We start from the raw sequence: 21,218 nt of genomic DNA, 5'->3' as shown, positions 1-21,218 counted from the left end.
GTCCCCTCTTACTCACTTGACGTTTGCAGATGATGCTCGTATTCTGTTATGTCAATGCCAAAGAACTGTTGAATGTTCATCTATAGTAAAGCAAAGGTACGAGCAGGAATCCAAAATGAAAATCCTGTCCTTCACCAAGAATGCTTAAAGAGACAAAATCAATACTTTTAAGCAGGCTCTGGAATGGGAAGCATTGGTGGCTAAAACAGTAAAATGTCGATGAAAGGTCACAGATTAGGCTTTGAGGAGTAGTGTGAGATAGTATTCCCACCCAAGTGTCCCTTGCTTTGCGTCCTTCATATCCGATACAACGAAAATTATCATTGGAGCTTTTTACTTCATATGCATGATCTAAGCAGAACCAGTTCATGCAAATTCGGTATCTAATTCGATGGATCAAAATTTGAAAACATCGCACACTGGGAATCCCTCTACCCAAAGGGAATATCTCTTGCTTCCTTTTCAGTCATTTCAATGGAACGGTATCTAGGCATTGAGAAAACAATTAGATTTTCAAAACTGAAATTGCGGATCCGAAGGTGATTGCAGATCCGAATAGCTCTTGACCAATCATGTGTTGAGAGAGGATAACGGTATTTGCTTAGGTTACCCAAAAAAATAATTATGCACACAAAGGATATGGATTTATGTGTTGATAAATGAGGAACAAAAGAGCAACCCGTACATTGTCGACTAAACCACAGGGTGTCCAAGTCAAGCTTGTCCCTTTTTTTTTTTTCTTACAGGTGAAGCTAAGAAAATGAGCACAAAAAAGTACATATGTTAATTGCGTGATTTTTCTCTCGTTATATTTTCCTCTGAACAAATTCTAGATCCAAACACAGTATTATCCACAAACTTGCATAATAGGACTCATCCAACCAGTTGACCAAGGCCAGAGGAGATGGTTAAAAGAACCCAGACCTATCGACTCCTTGTTGCAAGAAGGAAACAATAGCATAAGAATCACTTTCCCTTCAGGGGAATCATAAAAACAAGATTAGGCAATGCTCACTCCATCAAAACTAGACGTGAGGCATATTTGAGGTTGTCTAACATCAAACAGAAAGAACAAAACATTAAACATACATCTAGGTTTGGGGCTTTTCCAGACAAGTAATTCCGACTCATTGTCATTTCCCCAAACGCACATAATCTACACATGTTCTCATGATGAAAAACATGACTAAAGATTACACGGGCTTCAACGACACGTCTCGAAAGCTAAGCTCCATCTCCCAACGTCCTCTTTGCTGTACTTATGTAGAGCACTGAATCAAGAGAAACTGAAGTCACCGCCGCAGCTAACAAGAAAACAAAAATAAGGATATAACCATGTCGAATATCGCTTACCATTATTTCCCCGAATAAAAGCATCACCGTATTTGTTTTTCAGCTGCCCATTGACATATTCTTCTGTTTGCTCCATAGCTATGTTCATATATCCATCCAGACAGGCTAGAATACCTGCCGAAGAAGATTAACTTGAGTTAAGATGGTTGGTTAACTTATGCCTCAATGCTACCTTATATGGAAGTGATCAGGAAGAGAAACCACCTAAAGCATGTCATGAATTTTTAGAAGATGAAAGTAACCCAGACCCTACTCAGAAAAAGAAACAAGCCCAGAACTGTACAGCCATCAGTTTCATGTTTCTCAGCTTGATATTGACTTCATACCTCTCCAAAGAATAACCACATTCTGATGTCCACAAAATAAAATCAACACGGAGGCATTATGTGGCATACATTTGGTTTATTTTGGTATATAGCCCGAAAGCAGACGTGTAGTTATAAGGTTTTAAAAGGGTATCCAAAGATACCAAAATTTCACACTTCTTGGTAAATCGTACAATTTTCAAGTGAAAAGTTATCTGATGATGGGAATGCAAACAAGCTGATTCTGGATGTGTTGTGAAGACCATATACAGAGGAATTTGCTGGAGGAGATATAATGAGTGAAAAGGAGACGGTTGGGTTGCTTGCTACCAAATATATTCTAAATGGATTATGGAAGACCAATAGTGCCCAAAAAATCCTATATATCTGGAAAACAAGGAAATGAATAAAACAAAGACCAAGTGGTACATCTTCTCCCTGGAATGGAAAGAATGGAAAAGAACAAATGAAAATCTCATTACAGAAAGAAGATTGCACCATCAACAGACTTCGAACGTTGATTAAGTCACTAAATTCAGATAGTGTGGCCTATCCTTCTTTCCTAAAAGAAAAGTCCAAGAAAGTGGATTCCCATAGGCTGCGCCTTTGAAAAAAGGAGAGAATGTAATGAGAGATAATGCAAGGTGCCAAGACGCAAAAACTGTGAAAGAAAGAAGTGAAATGCTATAGATAAATCCTTCATGTACAAATGATGTTTATGTATTTTAGATAGCAACTAGAAATGAAGTTTATTAACTTATTATGCACATGCCACACACCACAAGAAAGGGGCACCGGACCTGGTCCCCTAAAATGATATCCAATCTCAACCTAACATAATTTAATTACCTCTCCCCAATCCCATTCCTAACCTATTTAAAGCCATTCCAAACATACCATCATAGACAAGGTCATCGGGGTTCTAATATAAACCGTAATGTATCTGATCGGCCAATACGCAATGGGATTTTGGACCTCTGATACTGTAATTTCCGGATGTATCGGCCGGCACGGTCAGATATCAACCTATATATCGCCATAGATATTGTCTGCTTTCGAGCGATACATGGCACTATCACAAATACCGTTATGTATCCCAATACCGCCATTTAACGTCTTCAGTCTACCCGATCATTAAAACCGAACAAAAGGATAGGTAACTTAAGTCTCCCCATTGGGGGCATACAACTTAGACTGCTGGCCGCTAGGTGTTCGAAGAAACACATGCAATGGCACAACATCCACAAACACACAACAAAAATGTTTCTCAACAACCTCTCAGTTTGCAAGTCAAGAAGAGCTAATCATACATACTTCTTCAGCTGCTCTAACCTAAAACTAGGCTCAAGAAGTATTCTAAGAAAAGCATCATGTGACCTACAGAGTCGGAAGAAAAAAAAGGCAATCTTTATGACAAGAACCAAGAAAATCAAACAGAGGGAAATAACCATAAATAAGTGGGTGGTAATGGAGATTGGAGTGACTGACTGACCTCGATAATCGACACCGGAATTCAGCTTGACCACGACAGGCCGCCCGCGAATCGATTTGAGAAAGTCGGCCGGGGTTTTCGTGGTTCCGGTCGACCCTTTCTCTGCCGCTCCGCTCATCTCTCCTGTCCCAATTCCACAACTTTATCCTCTCTTTCTTTAGCAAAATATTACATAGTAAAATTTAAACGAAAGATAGCATAACATCATAGCAAGTAGTCCAAAATCAGCACAAGGCAACAAAAAAAATAATAAATTAGCGCAACATGATTTGTAAGAAATCCGTTTAAAAGAATACCCACAGGATTAGGGAAACCGTACATATGGAAAATACAAATTCACGCAACCTCTGTGTAGACATACATGTATGGAGAGAGAGAGAGAGAGAGAGAGAGAGAGAGAGAGAGAGAGAGAGAGAGAGAGAGAGAACCTGGGGAAGGAATGGTCGTCGAACAAGTAGAGAGCGGTGAGGGGAGAGGGATAGAGAACGTCGAACAATGGGACGGCAGATGTTTTTGTGCCCTAGCTCTGTGCTGTGTATTACTATCTCAAACCGGAGCTGGACCCGGTTCGACCGAGTTTTCCGAAAGGGAAGGGGCTTCTTTATTTTCCGTGAGGTCGGAACAGCGATGAGTTCCGCTACATTATTGAATTATTACAGGTTAATGAAAGGCTGCTGATTTTGCCCCTTTTTTATTTGTTAACGGAGAGTGGTGTTAATAAAAAAAAAAGTGAAAAAATTATTTCTCTAATAAAAATAGTAAGTAGCCAAGTTGTTGTCGTTAAATAGAATTTTAGTTGATGAGAAATAGCAAGGAGAATGACCTGCTTACAGGCCCCGTTCTCCTACACTTCTTTTTTTTTTTTTGTACTTATTTCCTGTTACGATATAGGTAATTCTCCCACGTTACATCACATTTAATTCAAAAAGTAAGTACTTATTTAAAAAATAAATATTTAAATGAGTATTTGTTTTTGTTAGCGGAACAGAGCCTATAAATATTTGTAACATGTGTTTTAGTTCAGTTAGTCCATTTAGTTTAGCAGAAACGCCCCATTTAATTTTTTTTTCTATCATCAAAGGTCTTAATATTTTTTGTTTGAAATTATTGCGATTGGTTAAACAATAAAATCTCTAAACTAGCTATAAAGTTTTTATTCTTAATCTGTATATGAATATATATGTTATAATTCGCTAGGAAACTAAATAGGAACTTAACAAAATTAAGACCTTAAGATAAGTTTTATAAATTTTGTGAATTTATGTGTGAAAAATACATGTTTAGTATTGGTATCTGATAAATTTTCCAAAACAGGGCAGTGTTTCATTTATGGTTCAAAACGGGATCAACACATCTCCATACCCCATTCCTCTATACCCCTCTATGCTCTCAATTTTCTTCCACATCTCGAATCCAAATCATAATAGAAACCGTTCATCTTGTCGAAAACGCAAAGAAATACATAATCTAGAAAATCTCAGCATATTGAATACCGATAGATATGTGAATAAGTGACCTTTCGTTATGAAGAAGATTGTAAGGTTAAAATGTAGAATATATTTCATTCATTTTGCATAACAATTTGCATGATTTTTTCACGCGTATCTGAATCTTCAATCATATTAGTGTTTTGATAGATTTTATAGTTCTTTGCATTTTTTTCGAGATGAACAATTCGAATCATAGTTTTGACCCCGAGATGTGGATGAAAATTGTGACTATGGAGGGGTGAGGTATGAAGATGAACTCATCTGGTTTAAACTAGCAATCCATCTTAGTGAACTCTATTACATAGCATATTGTGCAAAATGTTGTATTTCTAGATTTTCATTTATAGGGCAGTAAACGAGCCAAGTTGAGCTTCGTTATGGTTGAGCTCAACTCGTTTAGTAAACGAGTTGAAAACTTGAATTTGGCTATAAATGAGCCGAGATGGATGAATTTACTAAAGGAGCCTTTGTAAACAAACCAAGCCTATTTTTTAAAGGCAAACCGAGTTTTTGCGTGTTATACTTGTTTCGTTTCCTTAACGAGCCCAAAATTCAAATTCAAACTCGATTTATTTACTATTCAAATCGAGTGGAGACTAGGGGTGAGCATGGATCGGATTGGTCTGGTTTTATAGTAATCCAATAACCAAACCACTACTTACGGATTATGAATTTAGAGAACCAAACCAACCCATAAAATTCATAAAACCAAACCAATCCAAACCATTCAAAGGCGGTTTGGTTTCGGTTTGAAACCATGGTTCGCTTAAAATTGAGATATCATTACTATAAACTATTTTAAGTACTTAAATTGCATAGATAACTTAAACTAAAAGTTATATTGAAATTAATATATTAAAATCATCAAAACTCACTAACATCAACCAACTAAATAAGAATAGAATATATTAGAAAATAAGTTACTGAGAAAAAAGAGTAGGAAATTACTTTACTAAGCCCAAACCATGTATATTTAGCGTAATGAAATTGTAGGAATAGAAAGTTTAGGAAATTAATATTGGAAGTGAAAGAAAAGAATATGGTGGTGAAATAGAGTATTAGATAAAGAATTTAAGTTTATTAAGTATATCTAAACAAATTATATATATATATGTATGTATATATATCACACGGTTCGGATCGGTTTGGAACCAAAATCATTAACGTAAATCCATAAACCAAACCATTTAACACGGTTTCTATTTTTTTTAAACCGAGACCTAACCACATCATTAAAAAACCAAACCAAACTATTCGGTTTGGATTGGTTTGGACTGGATTCACGGTTTCATAGTTATTTTGCTCACCCCTAGCGGAGACGAATGTTGTCTAAACGAGCCGAGCCTTTCGCGAGCAACTCGGTTCCCTCGTAGAATGTTTCTCCTCAAATTACAATACGGTCCCACCAGCAACCATACAGATGTCAAAGTGGATGCAACTTTAGTCCTAACCATTCCCACCTCGTCTCTCTCTCTTTCTCTCTCTCTCTCAGCTGTTCATCGTTCCCAATTCCCAACCTATAAATCCTCTCTCTCTCCCCGCCGTTCAATGGGTTCTTCCCACCTTACCTGATAGGCTGATACCCCAATTTCAGACAGTCTCCTTCCATTTTCACTCCGCTTTCAAACTTTCTCGCCTATTTTCTCATTTTTAGGTTTTTCTCTTCCAATCCATAAAATCAAATAATGGGGAAAAATCAACAATACAAAGCTATGCAGAGAGCGCGGTTGGGTGCCAGCTCAACCGGCCACGATGACGTTGAGGACGGCATGGTTTGTACCCTTTCATACTACTTATACCTCTCTCCTTCCCCGTCTAAATTCTCGATTTTATTGATCTGAACATCAACTAGTTTGGGGCCAGTGCACATGGGGCTTTGCACCGGCTTTAATTGGGCACCGCTGTAGTGAACGGTGGGATTGGTACCAAGATAGCTCGAGGTGCACAGGTGCACGTAAGCTGGCTCGGATACATGAGTTATCCAAAAAGAAAAGAAAAGCTAGTTTGATTTTAGGTTTTAGTGTGTGCTAAATCCTACCTGTGGTTTGGGGCCAGCCCATACAGGGCTTTGCTCCAACTTTAATTGGCCTTGTTGCTGAATGGTAGGATTGATACCAAGATAACTTGATGTGCGCGTAAGTTGGCCGGATACATGAGTTTTGAGGAAAAAAGAAATAGAAAAACTAGTTTGATTTTAGGTTTTATTTTGTGCTAAATCTTATCTGTGGTTTGGGGCAGTCCAGACCCGACTTTAATTGGTCCCCACTAGTGGACAGTGAAATTAGTTGGTGCGTGTAAGCTGACCCGGGTGCCTAAGTTTAGGTGCCCCTCCTTATGAGGGGAAAAAACTATTTTTGATTTTAGGTTAAATTGTTTGCTAAATCCTATGTGTGGTTTGGGGCTTGTCCATACGGGGCCTTGCTCCGGTTTTGATTGGTCCCCGCTAGTGGATGGTGGAATTAATTAGTGCGTTTAAGCTGGCCTGGAAACCTGAGCTCTTAGGGAAAAAGAAAACTAGTTTTTTTTTTATCTGCAAGAAAACTAGTTTCATTGTAGGTTTTATTGTGTGCTAAACCCTATCTGTTGTATTCATTTGTGTTTGCTACGTCTTTTTTGGTTTTCTTTTCTGTGATTCAGGGAAACTGGAGAGTTAATGACCTAGCTTAACTTTAATGATTGGTGACCTTATTGGTAGAGTACCTTTGTTTAGTTCGTGTTTGTCTGCACATGAGTTCATGGTGGAATGGTTGAAGTTAGAACCCCTTCATGATCCAATCAATGCTCCAGAGTCTACACTAATGTATTGTTAGTAATCATTCAGGAATGTTTTTGTACTTGGCTGTCCCATGACGAGAAAATGGGTACTTATGAATCTTAAAGAATGGAGCCAAAATCCGGCATATCTTGATTGTGAGGCTGAAGGGAGGAAGTTACCTCCATTTAGATTTTGGAGAAGTACTACTCCTGGAAAGGAGCTTCCATGACTTTGTTGGCTCAAGTATCGGGAGTTGTTTGTGAGTTTCAAATTGAAGGGAGGAATAAGTTGTTATAGTTGTAGTCAACGTTTTTTGGTAGTCAGTTTATGCGTGCATATAGATAGTTAATGCGTTAATTGTTGGTGGAAGTTGAAACTGGTAGACCCTGCTAAACAGGACCCGTACTCTTCGTATTGAGAAAACATTATATGGATGAAGAACTGCATTGACATCATGTAGTAGGTCCTTAATGAGTTAAGTGGAATAATGGGGTGCTAATTTATGATCTGCAATTCTACACGATGCTCTAGGATTTTTGAAGTGGGAGGGGGTTGCTGCTACTCTCAGCTCGTGAACTCCAAGCCAACTTTGAGCCTTGACTTTGTTGCCTTTGAATGAGTAGAATAGATGCTAAAGAGAATCTACTTTAGAGTTTGGTTCATGGGATTTGCAATTTTGTAGCCACACCTTAATGATACCTTAAACTGTTTGTATTATGTTGCTGTAAAACTTCCTCTTCTAGGAGTCGCCAGCTCTGCTCCTAACCAAGAACCCTTGATGCTTAGTTATCTGCAAAGGGCCCTTATACCCCTGTTTTTTGGGGAGTCTTGCATTTACTATGGATCCGTCAGATTATGATAGGTTTTGGTAGCCTAAACTCAAACCCGTCAAGCTGTATTTTGTCTGTAAGAGATATGTTCCTATTAGAGGCAATGTCATTGCTTGGTGTAATGGTTAAACTTAAGCTAACTAGTGCGAGAATGCGGATCTAGTTTTGGAGCAGCCGTTTGTGAATTAGTGTAAAGGTAAGGTCTATTATCTATATCCAGTCTTAATCAGTCAACACCATTGATTATTATTATTATTATTATTATTTTTTTTTTGGGGGGGGGGGGCGGGTGTTTAACACTGGTTAATGCCTCTAGAGATATATTTTGCTAGTCCTATATGTCTTGGCTATAATAGGTGTCTATTTGTGTGTGTGTTCTTTACAGTTTGTCCCATGTTGATTAGTTATAACCATCACAACTACTACTATGAGCCTGGACGGGCTCTCTGCTCACTGCCAATTTGTTGTTTTAACGTGATATCTGAGCTTGGAATTTGGGAAAAACTCTCTTGATTGATTTCACAATTGTTTGTTCTTAAGTGTACTTAGTATAGCAGGTATCCCACTATTGTGAATCCTCTATTCACTTCTCCATGTGGGTCATAGGGGAGAGTTAGAGTTTGTACCACGTCAGTTAATTATAATATCCAAAACTAGTATGTGAGCTAGGGCACTCTCTGCACTCCTTGTCATTGGTTTGAGTTGGATTATTTGACAGTCCCCTTATTGATGTTTCTTATGCTTAGTAACAAGGAAATGGACACGTGCGCGGACACGGATATATACAGAGACACGGAAAGTCTGGAAAATACAGACATGGACACTGGCATCCAATCAAAATCGTTTCCATTTGCATATTTTTTTACATTAGTACCACATTAGTGAAAGTGAGTGAGATTCTAGAAATTCTCTGTTAGGATCGTCTACATTTTGATAGTTCTTGGCGTTTTTAATTCAGAATTGACTATTGACACCTTGTGAGTTGAAACTAAAAATGATAAGGACACGAGGAGCCTGGCTCAGAACATCAAGAAAGTGACGCTTCATTTTCTTACTAGCAAGGAACACAGTCCTTTAATTCAACTAAATGAAGATATGTTCTTACAGTGATCGTTCCCAGTAAGTCTACTTCAAAATGGTTTTGACACAAATTACTAGGTAAAGATTCCATAAACCATTAGTCCATCACTTTTGAGGTGGTGGTATACAAGAGCTACAATTAATCAACTGCTTTAAGCTGCGTGGTTACTTTTTTAAATCCCATAAAAAATCTGGATAGTATCACTGACCTCATTCTTTGTTGTTTTAATTTTTGGGTTTTTGTATACATTAACTGTGACTGTTTCTTTTTGGTTAATTATTTTTTGCTATCTTTTCCTGCTTTAGTTGGAGCAAGTTTTGTCCACATTTAATACTCTGTTCCTGTACTTGTGTTCCTAAAAGGTGCTGTTTATACTGTTTTAGCATAATTCTTGTCTTTTCTAACCTTTTTATACTTTTGCACCTTAATTGTGCTGTTTATCATTTTAATTTAATACCTGTCTTGTCTAACATTTTATTATGTTTGACACACCAATTTTATTTCTCATCCTCTCCAATTTCTAGCCTCTGTTGCTACTCGGATGGATAGGGTAGATTAGTTGGATAACCAACATATCATGGGTTATATGCTTTGTTGCTGTACTTTTTCTGATGAGGACTGTCACAGGTGGATGGTTCTTTTCATTCACCAGAGTGGCATGCTGCTCGTTTGGCCAGCCTCAACACTTCTCACACAGTTACCTGGGAGGAGTACAAAAAGAAGCAAAAGGTAATCTGTTGGACGCAGTTCCTGATTTGTATGGACAGAACCCTCTTCTTATTTTCAGAATACACACTTTTATAAACTCTGAACTGCTCATCAAATGTTGCACTTTCCATATTTGAAATTGTGATATATGTTTTCTGAAACTCCTTTCTAGCAAGCGTCCCACCATGGCAATTCAGAATGAATATTATATCTTACTTTGCAACTTGGGAGTATCCTGGCGGCTGGCTCTTTGGACTATACTGCTAATCACCTAAAATTATTTGATAAAGGAATGGAAGGGAATCTTAACATTCATTTTAGCTGCCTTACATGATGCACTTGAGTAGTCTAAATGTCCTTTCAATTGCAAAATGGGCCTTAAAAAATCAGTGTTCTAAATGGCACTTGGTGCTAGTCATCGCCACCAAGCGTCAAGCCCGCCTAGGCGCCGCTAAGCCATTTGGCGTTTTTTTTTTAAATATTAAGAAAGCTTACACAGTTAACTGACCAAATTTAGACAGAAAACTGAGAGTGAAGAGAGACGAGAGAGAGAGACGTGTGAGAGAGAAACAAGGGATAGAGACGAGAGAGGAGAGAGAGAAGAGAGAGATGCGAGACTGGAGAGAGAAGAGAGAGACACGAAACTGGAGGGAGAAGAGAGAGACGAGAGACTTACCGGCGATGACAATCGGACTGGATTCTCGTCTGGACTCTGGAGTGACAGGGTTAGGGCTTTGAACTCCTCCTTCTGTCGATCGATTGGAGGAAATGAGGGTGAGCCGCTGAGTATATCGTATATACTTGGTAAAATTACACTGAAGGCCCTTCAATTTATAATACCACAACAGTTTAGCCCTAGCCGCCGAGCTGCCAAGTCCCGCCGAGCTCCGCCAAAGCCTCTCTGGCCGCCAAATGAACCGCTGAGGGTGAAGGCGTGGCAGTGACCTGCTGCTGAGCGCCTAGGCCGCCATTTAGAACACTGTAAAAAATAAAGAAAGCCATTTCTACACTCGTTTCGGAAGTTGAACATCATGTGCAAGGCCATGTTCTTTTGAAATGGGTTGGCCATGTGGTAAAGTCCTAGGGAGTAATAATTTGCATGAACGGCAGTGGATGATGCTTATTGTGTTCCTTTTAGTAGTCCTCCAGCAGATTTTCCCACTTTCTTGGGGAGGTCTGAGGCATGGGGACCCTTCTTGCCTTACTATTCTAGGGATGTCAGCAAAGACTTGGAGGGACTAAGGGAGAATTTTCTGATGTGCTAAATGAGGGCTGTCATACAGTTACCTTTTTCCTGTTAAATGCGGGGTGTACAATTATCTTGAAGGCGCTGGATGAGGGATATATAAAAGTTTTTAAGAGTTAAGACCTTTGGTTTTCAGCAGTTGCAGTTGGAAGTTGAATTTGCTTTGGATGTGTTCGTTTACATGTCATTATGTCTTTCGGTGCCTTTGAATAGGCAACATCTAGTAGGTTTTAGAGACTGTGACTTGAAAACTGATTTAGGGTGCTGCTAAATACAACTGCGAATTTACTACATGTAGCCAATTCATAAAAGGAAATTTTGGGATTCCCTTTTATGAATTGGCTACATCTAGTAAATTCACAGTTGTATTTAGCCGGGTCCCTGATTTATTAAGATACGGATTTGGGATTAGTTCCCCGTTTCTCTCATTCTCTTTCATGTTCTCTTTTTCTCCAGATTCTCTACTTGTTAGTCCTCGTATTTTCCCTATTCTCTTTCTCTCGAAGTTGCTGGTGCTACATCATATCTTTAGGGGCATAGTGAACTAGATCAGGTTTTGACATGTGTACTAACGAAGGGAAAAGCCGGTACTTATTCTATTTGGTTGGTGACTGACACTGTTCTTTGACTGTCATAGTGGGTTGCGGAGAGTGTTCTGTGACTTCTATCCTGCTCATGCTCAGGATCATTTATGGGTTTGTTTTTCGAAGCCAAAGCTGTCTGAGGTTCAGTTTGGGGGACTAGAGCGGTTTGAGAGAAATTTGAAGGTTGGAATTGACATTATTCCAAGGAGGGTGGAAATGTTTCTTTTTGCTTTCTTGTGGAGAGGAATGGGGTTAGAAGCGTCGATTCAATCAAGTACAGCACGGGAAGTTCTTATGATGAAGTCATTACTTGTAGATATGGACATGTAAGGGTTGACTTCAGCATTCATACTATTGAGTTCACAGCTTGAGTGAGATCTGTTCACAGAAGGGGATTTAGAAGGCAAAATGTCTCAAAGTTTCTCAGCATGAGGGAGGTGGGATGCTTTAGGAGGACAGTGCATGATTAAGCAAGCCAGCTAATTTAGCAGTTTTCTGTAGCCTCCTTATTGGGGTTCCATACTCTGGAGTTTTTGGGTAAAATCTCTGTATTGTGTTCTAATGATTGGTCAAGGAGTTTTTTTTTTTTTTTGGTGGTTTGGAAGAGTATTGTTTGAAAGAGTATATGGGATACCATGGTCCTTTGAAGGTAGCGTTCTTGCTTGCTACTTATGGCTAGAAAAAAGTGATTATAACTTGATTAAGGCAAATGAATATGCAGATGATTTTGCATGTGCAAGATGAAGGCCGAAGTTAGAGTTTAAATTTTCATTTATCATTGGATGGCAGTACACACGGCCCTTTTATTTGAACACGTTTCGTGGCATAGGTGCTTGAGTCTAGAGACAATTACAAGTTAGAGGAGAGTTTGTGATTGGAAATAGGAAAGGAGAACTGGAGAATTGCTCCCTTTTGCTCGTTGGTTGCATTTAATGGGTGAGCAACTGGGGATCTTCGGTTGCATTTAGTTTTTTTATTTGTATAGTTAGCTTCTGGGGAATCGGGATAATTAGCACATCGGTTGAGTGTTATCTGGATTTTGTAGATTATTTCGTGTGGAGGCTTTGTTTGTTGGACTTGATTTGTTCTCTGATAGCACTCCTTTTGGTGCCAATTATATCTACAATGACCTTACGCAAGAAAATACGACTTTCATTTCTCCCACATTGTATTGCTAGAATTTTGGAGTCTGCACAGTAACCTATTTAGGACTTGTTGAGAATATAAATAATAAAGTTTCCCCTCTCTCTAATAGCTTAAGCTTTTAGATGAGTTTGTGGTTAACAATCTAATGTGGTAAAAGAGCATGCAATAAATCATGTGTTTGACCCTCATTGCCTACCTAGTTAAAATATTTGCACATGTCTAGCCCGCTTATGCAAGAGAGCCTGGCTGCACTTGAGGGTGCATGTTGAGAACATAAATAACAAAGTTAGCCCCCTCTCTAATAGCTTAAGCTTTTAGATGAGTTGGTGGTTAACAATCTCATAGGACTCTAGACTATATGGATCAAGCTCGAGGGGCTTGGAGAGACAATGTGAGATACTTCTATTTAGATTTAATCATAGAAGAAGTCAATTTAGATTTTGGCTGTCCTGAAACCCGAATATTATTATCTTTGTCCCTCCAAAATCCAAAAGTTTTTGTCCCTTGGCCCCCCTTCACCAAATTCATGGGTCTGCCATGCTTATAAATGAGATCAAACCACCATCAGGGTTGTGTGGCAGTATAACCATGATCATATTTTGCCTTATTCTTGCTTCCTTAATTTTTTCATTTCAACACACTGCCCGTGGATGGGTTCATGCTAGTTTTCTGGTTCAGTTTCAGTGTTTATCTTGAATTGGGCTTCATTCTTGCTAGTTATTAGATATGTATGTGATGAATTTTTTTTTAATCCAAAATTTTATTTGTTAGGAGGATGAAATGAGGAAAGGTGAGTTAGAAGCAGATAAAGATAAAATGATGAGGGAGTACAGGGCTCAGCTAGATGCTGAAAGGGCTATCAAGCTTTCCAAAGGACGGAATCACTCGAGCAGTAAATCTAGTCGCAAAAAGGGTATTTATAGAGTATTCCTGTTGGACAAAGTTTGAGATTGTTTCCCTCTTCTTTTCTTTGTTTCTCTCCCCTTCATTACGTTGTATTTTGCTTCTCTTATCTTAGTAGAATGTTTTCTTGCAGATAAGGAGAAGGATATGAAAAAACGCAGCAGCAAAAAGAAAAAGGTGTCCTCTAATCCTTGTGCTATTTAAATTTGCTTTCTTTGTCCCAAAGGTGTCCTAGAGGGCCGGATTGGTGCCATAGTGTGCTTATCAGAACCGAGCTCGAATGAGCTCATATCGAGCCGAGCACGAGTCACTAGCCGCTCAGCTCATTTACAGCCCCAGTTCTGTATGAGTATTTTTGTGTTTGTAACTCATTTTTCCTCAGTAATGAAAAGTTCTTTCTGTTTTTTCACATGGCGGTCTTTTGGATCACCTAGCAAATGGAAAAAGTAATGTGCAAAAATGTAACATGAACTGACATTTTCTGTTTGCAGCGTTCGAGGCGATCGTCTGACTCTAGCTCTGCTAGTTCCTCCGACGAATCCTCGAGCAGTGAGGATGAGGAGAGAGAATCAAGAAAATCGAAATCAAGGTCCAAGAAAAGGAAGAAGGAAAGGAAACACAGGTCAAGATCCAAGCACTCTGGGAGTGATGATGATGAGACTGGTGGAGGACCTTTGCCACTTTCGAGATTCTTCGGCAACTTGAAGAGCTGACAATCTTTTCTCGAGGACGGTGTGTTTTTCCTTCTTCCTAATATGTAGACGAGGTGGATTCTTCCTAATTCCTTCTCTCAATCGGTTTCATGGTTTATTCCTTCTGAGTTTGATCAACTCTGTGATGTTACAGTTTATTATTGCTTTCAAGAAAATAGAATTCCCTTTTCGTGTCGCATTCTAGTACTTTGGGAAATTGTAGAAGCTCAAACGAATTCTTTACGAGTGGGATGGGTCTCTCTCTCTCTCTCTCTCTCTCTCTCTCTCTCTCGTGTGTGTGTGTGCGCTCGCGCGTGTGTGTGCGCTCGCGCGCATGTGTGTGTGTATATATATATATATATCCTAACTGAAGAGAGTTGAAACTTTGATCCTTCTAACTTGTAGCATACTCCACGCTACAAGTTCATATTATCGAGGGATGTGGCTACGAGATAAATAGGAAAATATGGATGCAGTAGAGAAAGTGTGCACTTCTTTTTGGTAAGGAGGATGAACAAAATTTCACTCTATCCAGTAGGGAATTCTTGGTTTTGGTAACTCCACTTGACATGGTAGGGCCCCAAATTCTGTGTTTTTTTTTTTTCCCCTTTTCCTTGGGGTTTTTTTTTTTTTCCTTCTGTTTTCCCCCTTTTCCTTGGGTGTTTTCGTGCACTTCAGGCTCAAAGAAATGCACACTGCGCGCAAGAAAACTGAAAAACCAGTTTAGGCAATCGTCAATAGATTCCATGAGGCTGACAAACGGGAGACACATTTACAATCAGCCTGCACTGTGAGGGTTAGATCACTGCAATAGAAAGTAAAGTGCAAGTTGAGAGTTGTGTAGCCGTGAAGGGATTAAAAGTGTGATTAGCTCAAACATGCAAGCAAAATAATCAAACGGGTCTTCATATTCTGATAGGGATACAAAAATAACCTCCTACTTGTCTGAGTCAGACACAACACGCACACACACAAAAGGGAGAGAGAGAGAGAAGTTCAGCACAAATAAATAGATGCGGAAAAAACACCGTGGCATACAAACAACATTTCAGATGTTCATCCCTCAGACAGTATCCCAGTAATCTAGATTATCACAATTTCAGAGCCCTCCATGTTTTGGATGGACCATATATACATGAAGAAATAAATCATGGAATCACATAAACACAGATACCACCCTTTCGATGAAAAACCACAGGCGTCGAATGTGAGGCTTAGTTCACATGTGTAGGTACTCAGGGTTAAATGCAACTGCCTCTCTGTAAATCAGCTCTTTCATCTGCTCCTCGGACAAGGCATGCTGCTCAAAATCGAAGTTGAAAGGAGTCATGCAGATAGGCTCATCGCTTATGTCATGGAGCGAAGTCAAGTAGGGATGTGCTAGGGCGTCCTCAACTGAAACCCAAACATGACAATGTATGAATTCTAAGGCATTTCATGGTTATGGAAAAGAAACTTGGTAACGAACAGGTTCAAAAATGATACGTCAAAACAAAAGGACAACAATAGTGCATAGATCAACTACTCAAAATGTCAGGGAGACTAATAACAAAAGAGGAAAAGTAACATGCGTTCAATAAAAAGTCGCAAGTTACTAAAAAACGAACACCAGTTATATGGTGTGACCCAACCGGCCCCCACAGCTCATGTCCAGATCATTGAATTGTTTAAATATCGTCAACCTATGAAATAATTAAACAAAATAAAAATTACCAGAGGATACATAAATAACCGTAAATCAACAAAGGCTATTACGATCTAGCCTTCACCCTTCCTTAAATTGATTTCATCTTTTGCTCTTTTGTGCCGAATGTTCACCAGAATCACCACCACCGGCCTTCTGCTTGTGTTACAAAATTTCGTCTTTTGAAATAAGTGTCCACAAGAAAAAAACAAAACAGAAACAAAAGTACCTCTAATAACCAAATGTGGACAAATGTAAAGTAGAGGTGATTGCACTTGGTTATAAGGGCCGGTTTGAGTGAAACGGTCCAAGGAAGTATTAGTGGAGGAGTGACCCATAATCGAGGCCCAAATTACACGATTTGGTAGATTGTTCAAGAACCACAATATTCTAGAAGTCCTCCAAATCTTCACATATAGGGAAAGATTTGACTTTATTTTGTAGTAGGAGAAAATTTTATTTGAGTATCTCTTTTAATAGGAAACTTCTTTTGCAATGCCGCTTGTTTTGGCATCTTTCTAGAATTCTCAAGGAATTATTAGGTACAAGTCATATTGTTTATTTCTGGTAATTAGATATTTTTCTTGATTAGCAAGTATTGCCTTTTGGTTATTTGTTTCCTAGTTGGCTTGGTCTTAGTAGCGACATTGTAAGCCTTAGGGCAATTCGGCTGAGTTTGAATAATAAGAAAAAACAAAGAGCTTTCTCTTCCTTGTGAGTTTTGTTCTCGTGTTTGTTCTTGTTTTCATACACTTTCTGCATCAAAATGCCACAGGTTACTGAATATCCCCAGTCAAACTAACTAGTCACTTGCCACTGTACATGCACAAAAGTGAGTACCCCATACTCAAACCTTACTTCTCATGCCTGACAGCGAAGCAATAACTTTGTTGATATGTAGAACAGTTACAATGCAATGCAATAGCGACAATGACGTTCAGAAGAAGAGGGAAAGTTAAGCAGAGAGCCTGGAGGCTAAAAATTTCTCACCTGTAATTCTCTGTCTAGGATCAAATGTTAACATCTTCTCGATCAGATCAATAGCTGCAGGGTTGACTTGTGGAAACTTTTCAGTAAATGACTGCCGACGGTAAGGCTGAAGTTGCCTAAGGTATCTCTTTGCATTTTCATTTAAAAACTCCACTTCAGTCTCTGATGGGGTGCCAATCAGCTGCATTGTATGACAGTTGTTAACCATTCTTCCATATTGGTGACCATACATCAATGCTACTAACATATGGTGGTCAAAATTTAACAAATGGAATTTAAAGGTGCCAACTAGAAGTAAAGTTTGTACTTTCAAATCATATCAAGACATGGATCACCCTGCATATTAATCCATTTAAAATATGTTGGTAAGACTAAAAAAATAAATTTACATAAAAGCATATTATCATTGTCTAGGGGAATCCCAAGAAGTATTGCAGTCCAAATCCATCTTACTTCCTTATCGGACTAGTAGGCACAAGAAGAGTTGGTTAGAGTAAAGTTTGTTCTCTCTTATTTTCCTTGCAAAGGTGACTAAATCCAAAAGTAAATGACTGCATAGACAGTGGGAGAACAGTGGGGAAAAACATGCATCTTTTTGTCGTGTTAAAATGTGAAGATGTTCCATCAAGAAAGAAAAATAGCTTCGTATCGACAACATGCAGAATCAAGTTCAAGGCCTTCAACTGTCAGCAACATACGTTACAGATGCAGTACTAATTGGGAATACAACACATGACACATCTCTAAGTCACTTGACAGAAGTGCACTATCTTCAGTAGAACCAAAATGCTAACAAATATAGACATTAAAAAAAAGCTTATAATTTCAAACTTCTGATGAGTGATGAGACTACTTATCCATGGGGAAAATGCCAATACCTCCATAAGCAAACGCAGCTGGTGCACGTGATCTCTACCAGGAAACAAAGGCTTTCGATCCATTAATTCCATGAATACGCAACCCACTGACCATACATCGATTGCTGTACTATAATCAGAAGAGTTTAACAACAATTCTGGTGCCCTGTACCATCTTGTAACAACGTACTCAGTCATGAAATCAGTTTCGGAGGTGACACGAGCTAGTCCAAAATCACATATTTTCAAATCACAATTTGCATTCAAGAGGAGATTGCTAGGCTTTAAGTCTCTGTGTAGAACATTTGCCGAATGTATGTATTTCAAACCTCGGAGTATCTGGTATAAGAAATACTGCATAAAAATATAGAGATGGTGATTAGATGTTCAGGTTTATTAATATGTGGCCTTAAAAGGGTCTACCACAAAAACAAAGGGAAATTTCCAGTTAAATAGCAAGATTTTGGATAATGGAATGTCCAAATTGTACGTATGTTTCCAAAAACAATCGTAAGTAGCATTTTGGAGAACGATATAAATAGGTAGACTGTTTATAGGTTTAGAACCCGCAGCTCGACAAAGTTTTTGGCCCAGCTATTTGGATTTGCCCACTTTCACAGTCCAGATTACCCAAGGCTCAGTTTATTTAACCACAATCTATCATGCCTTTGCTACTCTCTCAGTTGTACTTAAAAAGTATATTGAAGTTGAATTGCACATATTCAGCCATAGTCCTTTACTTAACTGTCCCAATTGTAGAGAGCCTTCCGCAACTCCGACTTAACATTTACTCTGGCTGTTTCGTCTGTTAAATCCATATAATCAAGGGGTACCTGGAAACTCATTCTGGATGTGCTTAGTGAAAATTATGTATCAGAATGTCGTATAGATTAATGTGGATCCTTGACAAGGGCTTAAAAGACTTCACAAAACTAAACAGCAGATGGAGGGCAGATCCACACTACTCAATAATCAAAACATTTCAAAAAAGATAAGATCCTGACAGTTAAATTATAGGTGAATGTTTCCAATCAGAAGTCCTTATGTTACACCATCCCTAAATGATACACACCAAAGCCAAAGCCACTAAAAACCAAGGTTTTTTCCTTCTTTTCCCACTGTAGACCCCAAGAAGATTTGAATATCTCAACATTCCTAGGAAAAACCCACGTGAAGCAAGCATGCCAAGAATCAAAGACCAGTCAAATCTCGCCACAATAAGATGGCAGAGAAGGTAATGAACTGGTTCTTTATCTTGATTACACACACCACATTTTTCAATATTTTGCCTCTTACTGATCAAATTAACAGTGGTGAAAATCCTGTTGCGACTTGCATTGAAATCATCACAAAAGGATTGTTTGATCTACACACCCCTTTCCATGAAAAAGGGGCCTCTACAACCCAGCAGTGCTTTTGTAAAAGGCTTCGCCTAACCACTTTTGGAGTTCCCTCTCATCCAGCAGAAAACATCCTCTCCCTGTCTAATACATTGAACAGCATAAAGGACGCCAAGAAACCCACCAAATCCTCCACCTTCCAATCATCCGGCTCTTTAGGAAGGCAACACCCAACAAACTTGAGTACTGTAGGACAATCACCTACAGCAGCTCTCCCCTTGCTCAAAAGACAAGCAAGAGGCAGAAAAGACTGCTGAAAGTTCTACTCCCAGGTCAGTAACGTCATTCCCCAGCCTTGAGTTCCTATGAACAAATTTGCTTCCAATTATCTAAGGTTAATTGTTCAAAGCACACTTCCTCCGTACAAAAGGATGATGACAACCAACAGAACAGGAAAACTGAAGCCCACAAAAAGACATAAGTGTCTCTAACCTGGTGTCAAACTCTTCCGCTCAAAATGTAAGATAACAAAGTTCCATTCTTTTATTCTTCTGCAAATTTATCTCCCCAAAGGAGGCAAATTTTGAAACAAAAATTATCTCACACACACACACAGAGGACCTACTATCCCAACCATACAAAAGAATGACATAAATCAGAGCAATACTGCAACACAAGATCTTAATCAACTCATTTGTGAAACACCAACGTGTTTGAAGTCTCTACGGTAATCACAAAGCAACATACATAAGATTTTACAACGCCTAGGCCGATTAGTGCGCCTAGCCGGTGGTCCGACGCCTAGATTAGACAGCTGACTAGTTGGGCGCCTAGTCCCCGCCTAGGCGCTAGGCGCCCCTTTTCCGCCTGACTAGCGCCTAGCAATTTTTAGAACATTGCCTATATTAAGTTCCTTCACTCAATATTTCGAAAAGTTTGCCTGGAAATGATGCTGGTCAGCTAAAACTATACTTGTAAGCGGTAATCATGAGAACTAGTCCATAATATGAACTGTGAGTGTGTCTAGTGACTCTAGTTATTGAGGTTGCAACAGCTCCTTTAATAGTCAAACGATGAATGCCATGGGAGTCCAATTTTTCCCTCTACCTTCAATTGCAGCAATTGAACCCATCAAAAATTTCAGCATTAGAGAAGTTGTGAAAGAACTACAGGAAGTTTTTAACGGCAAGACAATGCAATGCCCTTTCAGTTTCACATCTCCAATTGCTTGTCAGGGGCAATATAAAAGAATGAGAGCACTGGTTCAAAAAGATAAGCTTCAAACTTATGTCCATGACAAGAACTGAAGGTCAAAAAGGAAAATTTAAAAGATAGTTCCATAAAAATAACATGATGGTCAGTGGTGGAGATAGAGTGGGCCCATTGGGGGCCCAGGGCCCCACTGAATTTTTTTAAATATAAATTTCGTATTTTTCCTTATGAATTATCCTTCCTAAATTATTCTCTTTTTAGCCTTTCTAATACATTTTGTAAATTATTTAACTCTTGAACTTGTTATTTCAAATATACTAGAATAATTCAACTGCATGGACGAAATGAGATGTCTAACTCAAAAAATAACCACCCATTATGATAAGCACCCGAGAATGTAATGTAGGGTGCACTAGTGTTTAGTTTTAGTTTAATTTAATTACTAATTAGTTATTGTTAACGTTGTTTGCTTGTAGAGTGTTCTAGTTCTGTTTTATAGGTGAATCGCCAAACAGGGGAGTTTTCGAGGCGTAAGGCATGTCATTGCCGG

The 21,218-nt window shown here is 38.8% G+C and overlaps 3 protein-coding genes across 4 annotated transcripts in view; 1 reads left to right on the top strand and 2 right to left on the bottom strand.

The window, feature by feature from the left end:
• Positions 1-938: 938 nt before the first annotated feature.
• Positions 939-3,786, bottom strand: LOC131316896 (sm-like protein LSM36B). Of its 2 annotated transcripts, none has more exons than XM_058346412.1 (4): positions 3,579-3,786; positions 3,151-3,273; positions 1,354-1,467; positions 939-1,271 (listed from the first exon to the last, which is right to left on the bottom strand). In XM_058346412.1, the coding sequence occupies exons 2-4, from the start codon at positions 3,266-3,268 to the stop codon at positions 1,225-1,227; spliced, it is 279 nt and encodes a 92-aa protein (XP_058202395.1). In that variant the 5' UTR covers positions 3,269-3,273; positions 3,579-3,786; the 3' UTR covers positions 939-1,224. The 2 variants fall into 2 exon arrangements, with proteins under 2 accessions (XP_058202395.1, XP_058202396.1); XM_058346413.1 differs by having other exon boundaries at positions 3,151-3,301; positions 3,579-3,729.
• A 2,235-nt stretch (positions 3,787-6,021) lies between these two features.
• Positions 6,022-14,828, top strand: LOC131316895 (uncharacterized). The gene is made up of 5 exons (XM_058346411.1): positions 6,022-6,412; positions 9,934-10,035; positions 13,762-13,903; positions 14,027-14,070; positions 14,385-14,828. Exons 1-5 carry the CDS (start codon positions 6,326-6,328, stop codon positions 14,604-14,606), a joined length of 597 nt encoding a protein of 198 aa, XP_058202394.1. The 5' UTR covers positions 6,022-6,325; the 3' UTR covers positions 14,607-14,828.
• Positions 14,829-15,570: 742 nt separating this feature from the next.
• LOC131316894 (mitogen-activated protein kinase homolog NTF4) overlaps positions 15,571-21,218 on the bottom strand; it is a 9,903-nt gene continuing 4,255 nt past the window's right edge. The window contains exons 4-6 of the mRNA XM_058346409.1: positions 18,138-18,470; positions 17,260-17,440; positions 15,571-15,980 (exon numbers count right to left, since the gene is read on the bottom strand). Of these exons, the coding sequence (XP_058202392.1) occupies positions 15,805-15,980; positions 17,260-17,440; positions 18,138-18,470 (690 nt within the window). The 3' untranslated portion in view covers positions 15,571-15,804. The remainder of the gene's footprint in view (positions 15,981-17,259; positions 17,441-18,137; positions 18,471-21,218) is intronic.

The sequence above is a fragment of the Rhododendron vialii genome, chromosome 2a (assembly GCF_030253575.1).
Source record: "Rhododendron vialii isolate Sample 1 chromosome 2a, ASM3025357v1".
NCBI classification, from domain to species: Eukaryota; Viridiplantae; Streptophyta; class Magnoliopsida; order Ericales; family Ericaceae; genus Rhododendron; species Rhododendron vialii.
Note: the sequence above shows the minus strand (reverse complement) of the source record. Positions and strands in the feature narration are given on the sequence as shown.